Source organism: Nomascus leucogenys, chromosome 22a (genome assembly GCF_006542625.1).
Source record: "Nomascus leucogenys isolate Asia chromosome 22a, Asia_NLE_v1, whole genome shotgun sequence".
NCBI classification, from domain to species: Eukaryota; Metazoa; Chordata; class Mammalia; order Primates; family Hylobatidae; genus Nomascus; species Nomascus leucogenys.
The window spans coordinates 70,235,918-70,249,401 of record NC_044402.1 but is presented as its reverse complement, the minus strand read 5'-3'; the positions used below and the strand labels follow the sequence as shown (position 1 = coordinate 70,249,401).

General features: G+C 37.0%; 1 protein-coding gene across 1 annotated transcript in view; it reads right to left on the bottom strand.

The window, feature by feature from the left end:
• Nucleotides 1-13,484, bottom strand: part of UBR3 (ubiquitin protein ligase E3 component n-recognin 3) — a 254,404-nt gene that overhangs the window by 118,801 nt on the left and 122,119 nt on the right. The window contains exon 24 of the mRNA XM_030802267.1: nt 5,751-5,839. Within this exon, the coding sequence (XP_030658127.1) occupies nt 5,751-5,839 (89 nt within the window). The remainder of the gene's footprint in view (nt 1-5,750; nt 5,840-13,484) is intronic.

The window sequence follows — 13,484 nt, the reverse complement described above, 5'->3', positions numbered from 1 at the left end:
CCTGACAAAAAAAGGACTGCTCTTAAGTAACTTAAGAGCACAAAACTTTGACTATATATCTTCAGTGGGATGCAATGAGGACAAAATAAACTGTAAACAATTTAAAATTTGTTATACTTTTTAAACTTCTTTTTAAATTTAAGAAATTTAAAAGTTTTATTCAATAATTTCATTGTTTAACATAGTACTGAGTTAGATATTTTGAAGCTATTTTCTTTGTTTTGTAGGAAAGTAATTTTCTTAGGTATGATGTACTGTGATTGTGTAAGAGAAGATTCTCAATCCTAAGGCATGCATGTTAAAAGTATTTAGCAGTAAGGTCTACAGCTTACTTCATTTAGTAGAGAGAAAGCAAGAGAACAAATACAGAACAATGTTAATAAGGTGATGGTTAGATTGGTATATGGGCTTTCACAACACTATTCTGTCAGTTTTTCTCTGGAATTTTTCGTAAGAAAAAAATAGCATTGTAAAACCTCATTTTGGTAAAAAATGCATTTATATGCATATGTACTTAGAAAAAGTCTTGTAAGGATATAACCTAGGTTAGGAAATCTGGTAGTAAAAATATATTATTTCTTATTTTTTATTATTTGTGTTTTCTAACTTTTAATAAAAAATTTGGTGCTTTTCTTATTAAAAAATTAACTTTATATACTGCAATAATACATATTAAGTATTTAATTCAAGATTACAGGCTAAATATCTGCTTTTGTCCCTCATTCTTTTTAAAAAAAAATCCCACTGAAATAAAGATACAAAAAAAAAATGAAGAAATATTCCCACAGAGTATAGAAAAAGGATGAAGTGGTAGGAGAGAATTTCACCAGCAAATAGGAGATGTCAATAACATTTCTGAGACTGGAGGAGACAGAGACATGATGACAGAGAAAAGACATGTGATATCAGAAAATTACAGAAAAGGAAGAATTGATCTATCCAGAAAAGGAAGAATTGATCTATCCATTAGAATGTCAACTCTGGGCTCAGAATCAGCACATGAGGCAGAAGACAGGAGCCATAAGTATAAAATGACTCTGAAAACAGAATAATTATTTGAAGGACTGTATATAGACTTCACTACATAGCACCCCAATTCCTTCCCCAACTCTGACTAAACAGAGCATCCAGGGGGCTTGGCATTTACCTCACAGAAAAAACAGATCATCCACAACAACAAAAACCAGCCTATTCTTATCCAGAGAAACTGAACAAGCAGCTTAGAGAAAACTGGGCTTCTAATGTGAATGTTAGCATCTAGGCACTCTGACCTAGAGCAGTCGGCCCTTCTCCCAACCCTAATCCAAATCTGACAGTCAACACACCTTACCTATGTACACAGACTAGAGACAATTACTAGGACCAAACCTCTTCACACCTCAGTAAAATAAACCCACATGAGCTACCCAGACCACCTCTCCAGGACAATCAGGAATCATCAGGCAAATGAGGAAACCTAGCAACATGAAAGACTAACATAAGTTTTTCAAGCAATTTAGAAGGATAATTTAGAGAAACAGATAAAGAAAAAAAAGAAACACCCTAAACTCATTCAGAAAGATTTTTAGAGAAAATTCTATACACATGGTAAGAACAAGATACTGAAGAGAGGAAATCTCTATGTATGTAAAACAAAAAGAACAAATGATATAAAAGATAAAACACATTAAAAAATTAAAAGATCAATCTAGGAGATCCAACATCCAATTACAAGTCCCAAAAAAGAATAAAATGTAAGAAGGAAAGTATTGCTGTATAACAAAATACCCTGATGCTCAGTGGCTTAAAAAGAATGATCTCAAACAGTTTCTGAGGGTCAGGCATCTGGGAGCAGCTTAGTGGTATGGTTCTGGCTAAGGAGCTCTCCTGAAATTGCTGTCAAACCTGCGGTCATTTAAAGGCTTAACTGGCACCAGGTGCAGTAGCTCACACCTGTAATCCTGGACTTTGGGAGGCCGAGGCAGAAGGATTGCTTTGAGGCCAGACCAGCCTGAGCAATACAGAGAGACCTTGTCTCTTTAATTAAAAAAAAATTTTTTTAAGAAAAAAATAACAAAATTAAATAAAGGCTTAACTGGGACAGGAAGTTTCACAACCAAGCTCACTCACATGACTGTTGGGGCAAGAAGCCTCAGTTCCTCACTCACATGGGCCTCCACAGGGATACTCATGACATGGCAGCTGGCTTCCACCAGAATGAGTAATCCAAGAGAGACAGAAAGTAACAAAGACAGAAGCCATGTCTTTCATTACCTAATATGAGAAACAATATACCTTCACTTCTGCCATATTCTATAGGTCATGCACATCAATGTAGAAGACTACACAGGGCATCAGGACCAGGAGACAGGGATCATTCAGAACCATCTCGGAGGATGACTATACCAGTTATCAAAAAAAAAAAAAAAAAAATCATGGGAAAAAAATTCTCATAGTTTCAGAGATATGAATTTTCATACTGAAAAGGCTCATTACGCACTAAGGAGGACAGGAAAAGATCTCACAGATACAAATGATAAAACTTCAGATCTCTAAGGATCAGATAATAACAAATGTGTCACAGGAAAGGAAAAAATGCTCACCTACAAAGGTGTAAAAATTAGATTACCACCAGACTTTTTATCAAATGAATGGTAAAAGACAAAGGGGCAATGCCTTCAGTTGTAAAGTTGTGACAGAAAATGTTTATCAACCTGGAATTCTATATCCATCTAAATGAACAATCAAGTGTGAGAGTAGACTAAAGTCCCTTCCAGAAATAAAGAATCAGACGGTTTAGCTACCAAACATGCATTATTAAGATCTGAGTCAGGCATGGTGGTGCATGTCTATAGTCCCAGATACTAGGTAGGCTGAGGTGGGAGGACTGCTTGAGCTCAGGAGTTCAAATCCAGCCTGGGTAACATAGCAATAACTTGTCTCTTAAAAAAGAAAAAAAGAAAAAAAAAAGAATATACTTGAATTGGCACCCCAATAAAATAAGATTTTAAAAAAAGATGATATTAATATGCAAGAATCTCTATTATCAATCCCAAAAGGGGAAAATCCTAAGGTAATAGCTATAAGCATGCCTGGAGAACAAATGGACCAGACTGGAAAAGAACTGGTCCATTGGAAAAGAATTCCATGCAAAAGACTACTGTATGATTGAGTAGGTAGAATAATAGAGATATCATAAAGGCACATTGGTTCTTGCTACAATAAAATTTTTAAAATAAAATTTAAAAAAGACAGTTGGGGAACTTCAGGGAAAACAAAGGCAACATAACAAAGTCATGGTCCATACAGAAACAAATAAAAGGTGGTATGGGTTTAGCAATCAAGGGACTGGAAGAAAAGAGGCTATGTACTAAAGATAGTCTCTTTGAAGGGGTCCAGGAGTTGGGCCACCAGATCAAAAATAGTCGAGGTAGAACCATTATGTAGCACATTATCTAGCCTTGTACTCAACAGCATTCAAAAAGTCATACTAATACAAACTCTTCATTGTTTTAATGTCTTCATATGGAAGACATTAATGTGACTGCAAAACAAAATGTCAGCAACTTTGAGAATTTAAAAGTTTAAAAGTATCTGAAAAAAGGCAGGAGGTAAAAGAGGAAAGGAAGGATGGGGTGCTTATTAGTTCATTTTATATGAAGTGGTATCAAGATACTGACTACTACAATAGAACGATATGTAAATATTGTAATTAAACATGTAAAAAAACAAAAATAGAATTATCAATTTTTGGAAAGAAGAGAGAAAGGGAAAGTAGTGTCAATAAACTAAACCCTCTTCTTTCACATGATAAAGTCAACTGATGCTAAATAAATTCCATAAACAGAATTTCAGTACAGGTTAAGTATCCCTTATCTGAAATGCTTAGGACCATTAGTGTTTCAGATTTCAGATTTTTTCAGATTTCTGAATATTTACATAGATATAATGAGATACCTTGGGGCTGGAACCCAAGTCTAAATACAAAATTCATTTATGTTTCATATACACTTTATACATACAGGCTACAGTGATTCTACACAACCTTTTTTTTTTTTTTTTGCTCTTGTCACCCAGGCTGCAGTGCAATGGCACGATCTTGGCTCACTGAAACCTGTCTCCTGGTTCAAGCAATTCTCCTGCCTCAGCCTCCCAAGTAGGTGGGATTACAGGTGTGCACCACCATGCCCAGCTAATTTTTTTGTATTTTTAGTAGAGACAGGTTTCACCATGTTGGTCAGGCTGGTCTCAAACTCCTGACCTCAAGTGATCTGCCCACCTCGGCCTCCCAAAGTGCTGAGATTACAGATGTGAGCCACCGCACCCAGCCTTATGCAACATTTTAAATAATTTTGTAAATGAAATATAGTTTTGACTGCAACCCATCACAAGAGGTCAAGTGTGAAACTTTCCACTTGTTGCATCATGCCACAACTATATGCCAACCAACTGGAAAACCTAAAAGAAATGGATAAATTGGCCTTTGGTCTTTCAGACCTGTAACAATGGCCTCTTGGGGGTTTTCGGCCTTCAGCCTCAGACCAGGTACTGTACTTTCAGCTTCACTGGTTTTGAGGGTTTTAGACTTGGAATGAACCATGGTACTAGCTTTTCTCATCCCCCAGCTTGCAGATGGCTGATCATGGGATGTCATCTTTGTAATTATGTAAGCCAATTCTCCCTAGTAAACTCCCTTTCATATATACATATCCTACCATTTCTGTCCCTCTGGAAAAACCTAATAGAGATTTTGAACTTCATAGCTCTCTAGCAACAGACCCAAATGAAAAGGAAATCAACAAATGGCCAGAAAAGGAATTCAAAAGACGAATCTTAAGTCAAAAACTTTCTACTTGTGGCATAATGCCACAAGTGGAAAGTCAATGCTCAGAAAGTTTTGGATTTTGGCACATTTTAGATTTCAGATTTTCAGATTTTCAGATTGGGGTGCTCAATCAGTATTCTTTCTGTCAAAGTTATATCCTGAACATTAACTACACTTGATGGTTTAGAACCCATTAGGCTAAATCTGAACTAATCTCTATACATTTCTTCAGGAAGTTGGTTATGTGTTTAGGTAAATAAAAATGCATGAAAATGTACATGCATGCTTGAATGCATATATGTGTGTATTTTAACTAAATGCATGACTTTATTTTCTTTCCGTAATTTTTTCTAAAAATTAAAGAAAAAAATTGCTGGAATGGAAGAAATAGTCAGGGAAGGGAATATCCTGGTTAACTACAGACTGACACTGAGATTTAATCTATTTCTCCAATGTGTGTAAAAGGCTACTATCATACAGAAACATGGTATCCTCTCTCACTGTATAAATTCTAATGCTAATCTTAATGGAAATGAGAAGTTCACCTGGTTTTAAGAAATAATGAAGGGGTACCAGGAAGAGGCACTAGAAGCATTTGCAACTATTTTAAGGATTTTAAGATAATTTCACAGAAAAAGATCAAGATAACTAAATGTATATTGATGGATCTCACAAATATAAAGACCGTTTAACAGAAGAGAACAAAAGGAGCATACTACATTGCTACCATCAGGAAGAACTTCCTAACAATTACAGCTACTAACAACAGAATATAATAAAAGTCTATAATAAAAGTCTGATCTTCCATCACTATATTGTTTAAAGACCAAACAAACACTAGAAATCATAAGTCTGTAATGTTTTAAATTAGTAAAAGATTGGACTACATCATCCCTAAAGTAATAAGTATAATTATGAGAGTTCTAAACTAATAATTTTGACTTACCAACATCCATTGCAGTTTCCATAAAGCTTTTCTGTCGAGAAGCAAACTCCGCAAGCAATTTCTGCTGCCTCTCTCTAGCCTTCTGTCGCCTAGATTAAACAGAAATAAAGTTGTAAGTATCAGATGTGCTTAAGTCCTAGCTACTATATTTCAGGAGTATATAATGTATGAAAAGCCCCTGGCACACAGGTGGGAACAATCTATTTTCTGTATTATGTATTAAATTTCTTCTAATATTTGATTGTCCTTAAAAGGATTCTACTAATTTTAAAAGGCTACAAACTCAACTGGCTTAACAGATAAAAATAAAAGCCAAAATGTACTTTAAAATGTGAAATAATAATTAAGGTAGGTAGAATATTTGGATTTCCAATAACACAAATTCCTAAGTATACGTCAGAAGGTAGCAAAAGCAAGAACATCTTTTTTAGCAAAAGACTAACAATTTAACCCCAGGCACAAATAACAGTAAACTGATTGCTAGAAGAAGCTATGATGTTTAGATATAAACAAAATCTAAAAGATAAGAATAGTCATATTTACTGTTACCCTAAGAATAGGTCTCTCCTAACAGAGAATGAACAGAAGCCAGATCGTTTCCCTGTTTCTACTAGGACATATTTCAAGTTCGGTTTATTTCGTATAAAGTAAAAGAATGTGAAGGAGTCTCAAACACAACATAAGAATAAAACTGTATTACAAAGCCCTAAATATTCCCTTGGATTAATTCACTATATTATATTTATTATGTATGCCTTATCTACTTCCAAAGAATTTTTTTTTCTTTTTGTAGCTTAACAGCTTACTAATTCTTTTTTATTATACTTTAAGTTCTAGGGTACATGTGCACAACGTACAGGTTTCTTACATGTGTATACATGTGTGCTGCACCCATTAACTCGTCATTTACATTAGGTATATCTCCTAATGCTTTCCCTCCCCCTCCCCCAACCCCATGACAGGCCCCAGTGTGTGATGTTCCCCTTCCTGTGTCCAAGTGTTCTCATTGTTCAATTCCCACCTATGAGTGAGAACATGCGGTGTTTGGTTTTTTGTCCTTGCGACAGTTTGCTGAGAATGATGGTTTCCAGCTTCATCCATGTCCCTACAAAGGACATGAACTCATCCTTTTTTGTGGCTACATAGTATTCCACGGTGTATATGTGCCACATTTTCTTAATCCAGTCTATCATTGATGGACATCCAAAGAATATTTTAATTGCAACTGGTTGCCAAAAAAAATCCACCAATACAGTGTTACCATAACATAAGAATAGGAAAATAAGTCAACTAATAAAGAAAGGAGACAGGTTTCTTCAGATTATGTGATGCTAACAATACTACTAAGCATAAAGTTTCACTGCCAGTAAGGAAAGGTTAAATTAATAATTTAAACAAGAAGTGAAGGAGAGGAAGAAGAAAAAATGAAAGGTTAGAAAAGGTAAATTATATGTTAGTTCACGGAAGAGATAAACTTTTTACTTGAACAAAACTCAAAGAGGAACTGATGTCCTTTGTGTCATGCCCATAATACAGAAGAAATGAGAACATAATGGACAGAGTATACTACATCAGTTTCTTTAATGACCATTTATTATATCTGTACAGTATAGAAGTCAAAGCATTATGTTAAACTGAGAGTCTATGCAATCATTGTTATGGGAAACCTAAAAGTGTTTTTCTATTAATCTGATATGATTCAAGGATATAACATATAAAATTCAGAAGAATGAAATACAGTAATTTTTAAATTATCCACACATTTGCTCCCATGAAATTAGTGGGGATAATCAGGAGCAACTATAAAGTCAAGTTCTGTGGTCCACTTTACCATGAGAAGTTACATATTTTTGCCAATAATATTCAAAAAATTGTTAACACTCCTTTTCTAACATTTACAGATAATTTAGGATCCACACAAACTCGCCTTATTATAACAACAATTCTCTTATACTGTTTTTGAGCCAAATTATTATTATCCAGGTTGATCACTCAACTTATTCATCAAAGTTAACTCTCAATGATGTTTTCATTTCAAAAAATTAAATCTACCCGTCCCCTCTCTTCCCTTTCTGAACGTGTCCTAGCAGAGAGTGTCAGGACTCGACAACCTGGCACGGGAGGGCATTTGTGTGGTAAAAGATTAGAAGAAAGCAGTTATATATAAGGGAGTTGATTTTTGTAAAATTTATATATATATTTAACTTTAGTTAAATATATGAAATTTTTTAACTAAAAAAGTTAAATATATCGATAGAGAGAGTTATAGGTGTCAGGTATCTCACTGTGGAAGTAGAGAGTTACAGAGTTACAAATATGGAAAGAGAGAAAACAAGAATGACTCCTAGAGGGATGGATTGAAATTGAAAGTATCAGAGTGAACTCACAGTTTTCAGTACATAAAGGCAGACATAAAACTAAATATAAATTACTCCCTTCCTCTCTCATACTACCTTCCAACACAAACACAGACAAACAAAGAAACACACACACAATTTTCCCCAGCTGTGTCCTAAGAGGCCCTGAGACAGCTATACTTCATTAAACACATGGACTGGGGTTTCTAAATACCATTCTCTCCTAAAAGCAACCAGGACTCCTTGGAGAAATGGCTGACTCCAAGTACAGGATAAGCCTGCAACATCTTTTTTTTTTTTTTGAGATGGAATCTCACTCTATCGCCCAGGCTGGAGTGCAGTGGCACGATCTAGGGTCACTGCAACCTCTGCCTCCCAGGTTCAAGCAATTCTTGTGCTTCAGCCTCCTGAGTAGCTGGGATTACAGGCACACGCCACCATGCCCGACTAATTTTTGTATTTTTAGTAGAGATGGGGTTTCTCCACATTGGCCAGGCTGATCTCGAACTCCTGACCTCAGGTGACCTGCCCGCCTCAGCCTCCCAAAGTGCTGGGATTACAGGTGTGAGCCACGACACCTGGCCAAGCCTGGAACATCTTATTGCCCCAGAAAATAGGAATATGCTCAAAGAATGATGGGGATAGAACAAAAGGACCCGGAAACCAACTTGACGTGACTCCCAGTGGCCAAATCTGTAATAATTTGAGCACCAAAATTAATAACGAGCATATGAGATTATAACCCATAAAATAAAATAGGAACCCATGAGTCCACACTGATAAAAATAAATGAATATAAAGCTGATATGGATTGGGATATTGCAATATCTCAAAGTATCTCTCCACAAATTATGTATTAATTGTAAAGTGGGGTGGGAAAGGTAATTTGACTGTGAAGAAGTCTGGCAGACATGATCAAAGTTAATCACCAGTGATGAAACAAATTGAAATCATATAACACCTTATGGGATACAATGAAAAGAAAACAGCAACACTTCATTGACATTCCTGCCAAAGTTGTATAAACTGACTCAAAACATAAAGGGAAAACAGACAATCCCAAATTAAGGGATATTCTACAATGTTACTACTGCTTCTTAATCTTTAAAAGTGCCAAGGTTATGAAAATAAAAACTTCCATATTGAAAGAGAACAAAGAGGCATGACAATTAAATGCAAGGAGTGATTATGAACTGGATCTTTCTGCTATAAGAAATATTACTGGCTAGGCGCAGTGCCTCACGCCTGTAATCCCAGCACTTTGGGATGCCGAGAGGGTGGATCACAAGGTCAGGAGTTCAAGACCAGCCTGGCCAACATGGTGAAACCCTGTCTCTACTAAAAATACAAAAATTAGCTGGGCGTGGTGGCAAGTGCCTGTAATCCCAGCTACTCAGGAGGCTGAGGCAGAGAATTGTTTGAACCTAGGAGGCGGAGGTTGCAGTGAGCCGAGATCACGCCACTGCTCTCCAGCCTGGGTGACAGAGCGAGACTCTCTCAAAAACGAAAAAAAAAAAAAAAGAAAGTAACAAAAGAAATATTATTGGGGGCCAGGAGCAGTGGCTCATGCCTGTAATCACACCACTTTGTGGGGCTAAGGCGGGAGGATCACTTGAGCCCAGGAGTTTGAGACCAGCCTGGGCAACATAGCAAGACCTCATCTCTACAAATAATTTTTAAAAATTAGCCAGGTATGGTGGCACACACCTGTAGTCCCAGCTTTTCAGGAGGCTGAGGCGGGAGCATCACTTGAGCCTAGGAGGTCAAGGCTGCAGTGAGCCATGATCATACCACTACACTCCAGCCTGAGTGACAGAGCAAGACGCTGTCTCAAGAAAAGGAAAGAAAAGAAAAAGGGAAGGGGAGGGGAGGGGAGAGGGAGGGGAGGGGAAGGGAGGGGAGGGGAGGGGAGGGAGGGGAGGGGAGGGGAGGGGAGGGAAGGGAAGGGAAGGGAAGGGAAGGGAAGGGAAGGGAAGGGAAGGGAAGGGAAGGGAAGACAAACTAAACCAAACATTATTGGGACAACTATCAAAACTTGGGATCTGAAGATTTAATCATACTCAAATACCATATCAATCTGCTAATTCTGATAGTTGAGGGTACAAAGAACTTCCTGAATCATTTATGTAAGTTTAAGATTACTTCAAAATAAAGAGCTTTCTAAAATTAAATCCATCCTCAAAGGACAAATATTTGCCACAATGGAAGAAATGGAAGCAAAGAAAAATGTGCTCTAGATGCTTAAAGCATTCTAAGTGACCTCCAAAAATGCTATGAGCAACAACAGCATTGACAGACTACATTTTTGGTCTTCTGAATCACTATTTTGTAAATCTGTAAGTTTTGCCATACCTCTTTAATTAATGCCACTCACTCTACAGCTCACCTTTAAACATGTACATTTACAATTAGAATACATATGTTCATACAGTGTACTTTTTAAAAATCTATTAAACATAAGAAAACCTCAGATGTAACTGCTTGACACTAATATTAAAATGCATTTCTATAGCAGGTTTCTATACTAACCAGAAATCGGATGTCATTGTCATGAATGTTTTCTTAATCGAGATTATTACTTTTCTAAATGGGCATAAATGTAAATAAAGGCCATTAACAAGAACACATACAAGTTCTGGCAGATTCAGGACAACTCAAAAATTTTCCATTAACTCCTGAGGTAAAGACATTGAAGCTGCATTTTATTACAACCATCTAACGTTTTCTGCTTGCATCTTGTTTTCTATCAAGTTAATCTATTATGAAAGTGATGCCAAGTTTGTCTAAAGGTGAGGTACTTGGAAATGGATCCTCATTAAGTGTTTATGAACTGTTCTGCCTTTATTATGAAAATCCAAAACGAAACCAGAGGAAAGACAAATGTGAGAAGCACGGTGAGATCCAACTAGAGTCATCTTAATCCTTAGCTGTCTGCTACAAAATTAGTTTCAAGTCCTTGTCAATACCATCACTGTTCAAAGAAAACAAAACCTATCACAAAGAAAGCCTTTAAAATTTTTAGAATATTATTTATTACAATAGCATCAGGGCCTTTGTAAACGCAGCATCTAAACTATTTCCTCCAATATCACATTATTAGTAATAATTACAAAATTCCCTTAATCAAGAAAAAGATTTTGATTTACTGTTTATTTTCTTTCTAAATAAAAGGATATACTATTATATAACAGAAAGAAGGATCTGACCACTGAGAGACCACTAATTAACAAAAATAACAATCTTACCTCATTTTCAACCTTCTAATTTTGTCAGTAGATTTATTACACTCTAGGCTATTACTAATTCAAACTTAATGAATGGTAATCTGAATTATATGTTACTGAATGTCCTTTCTCCCATGGAAACAAATTTTTTGTTAGTTCTTTATAACTCCTATTTAGGAATTCTCCTAAATTCTTAATCTACCATAGGCCTTTGCATATATAAATTTTTTATAACAAACTTTTTTTTTTTGAGATGGAGTCTCACTCTGTCGCCAGGCTGGATTGCAGTGGCGCGATCTCAGCTCACTGCAACCTTCGCCTCCCAGGTTCAAGCAATTCTCCTGCCTCAGCCTCCCTAGTAGCTGGGACTCCAGGCACACGCAACCACGCCCAGCTAATTTTTATATTTTTAGTAGAGACGAGGTTTCACCATGTTGGACAGGATGGTCTTCATCTCCTGACCTCGTGATCCACTCGCCTCGGCCTCCCAACAAACTTTTAATTACATCAGAGATGTAGTGAAATTATATATGTGACTAAAATTGCTCCTTATACAGGTACCAAAGGATGACCTCCTAACAAATCAAACAGGATGGCCAATCTTATTGAACTCCTGTAGCACTTAACAATTTTGATAAGTTTCTTGCTTTCTGAACTTCCTCTTGTGACTTCTCTAATGCCACTCACTCCAGTTTTTCTCTTACTCTGCTCAACCTACCTTTGTAGGTACCCCTTCCTCAGTCATTCCCTTTAATGTTTTACCCTTGAGTTCTATATTAAGTCTTCTCATTTTCTTACTGTATACCTTCTCCCATATACAAGGATTTACTACTACCTAGGTGCTCAAATCTGTAGCTCTAAGAATTCTCCCTTAATTTTAAACCCTGTATCTGTCTGGACATCTTCACCTGGGTGTCCCTCTTAAACTTAGTAGTGTCCAGAACTGAACAGATCGGTTTTACTACTGAGCCTGAGACCCCTCCTATACTCCATTATCTTGGTAAAAGGAACATTATCCAAGTCAGAAATCAGGGCACCATTCATGACATCTCCCTCATTTCTCACATCAAGCTGATGACCGAGTCTAACAACTTGTACCTGCTAAATATCTCATATACATCTCCTCCTCTCTTTATTATCATCACTGTCTTAGTTCAGACCGTTACCACACCAGCCCCACTAGATGACTAAGCTGCTTGCTCTCCCAATTTCCAGTCTTACCCCACTCTAATCCACCCTCAGGTAATTATCCTATATATTATTCCTCACTTAAAATCCTTCCACAGTTTCCTTGTAACCATTTATACCCTATGCCAGTTAACGATATATGTATGTCCTACTACTCCCATTAACACCCTGTGTACCTAATATAGTATCTGTTACACTATGTTAACACTACTAACAAACTATCTGTTTACCAGTCTGTCTCTCCATTATAGTATCAATTCCTCGTGGTCAGAAAGTCCAACACCGGACACAGATATGTCTAGAAAACTGCTTGACTGACACCCAGTGAATGAGAAATGGGTCAATCGAGTTAGACCCATCTTAGGCTTGCTTCCACTGATCATTTAACCCATAACTACCTATATTTAATTTTAAAAGTAACTAAGAAGATGAAATTATCCAGAAAATACCTCTAAAGTACACTTCAAACTGCTAAATAATGTATTAGTCATACTGCTCACAACAGTAGTCCAGATAACTCTGTTGACAATGATTTTTACCTATACAAAAGAGATTGAGATGATAAAGGTCCTAGGTTCTTTTTTTTTTTTGAGACGGAGTCTCGCTCTGTCACCCAGGCTGGAGTGCAGTGGCGCGATCTCGGCTCACTGCAAGCTCCGCCTCCCGGGTTCACGCCATTCTCCTGCCTCAGCCTCTCCAAGTAGCTGGGACTACAGGCGCCCGCCACCACGCCCGGCTAATTTTTTTATATTTTTAGCAGAGACGGGGTTTCACCGTGTTAGCCAGGATGGTCTCGATCTCCTGACCTTGTGATCCACCCGCCTCGGCCTCCCAAAGTGCTGGGATTACAGGCGTGAGCCACCACGCCCGGCCTAGGTCCTAGGTTCTTAAATTAAGATAATATTGATGTGATCTCTCTGGACTCTCCCTAAGGGGAAATGTGTACCCTTCTCCTATAATTGTTG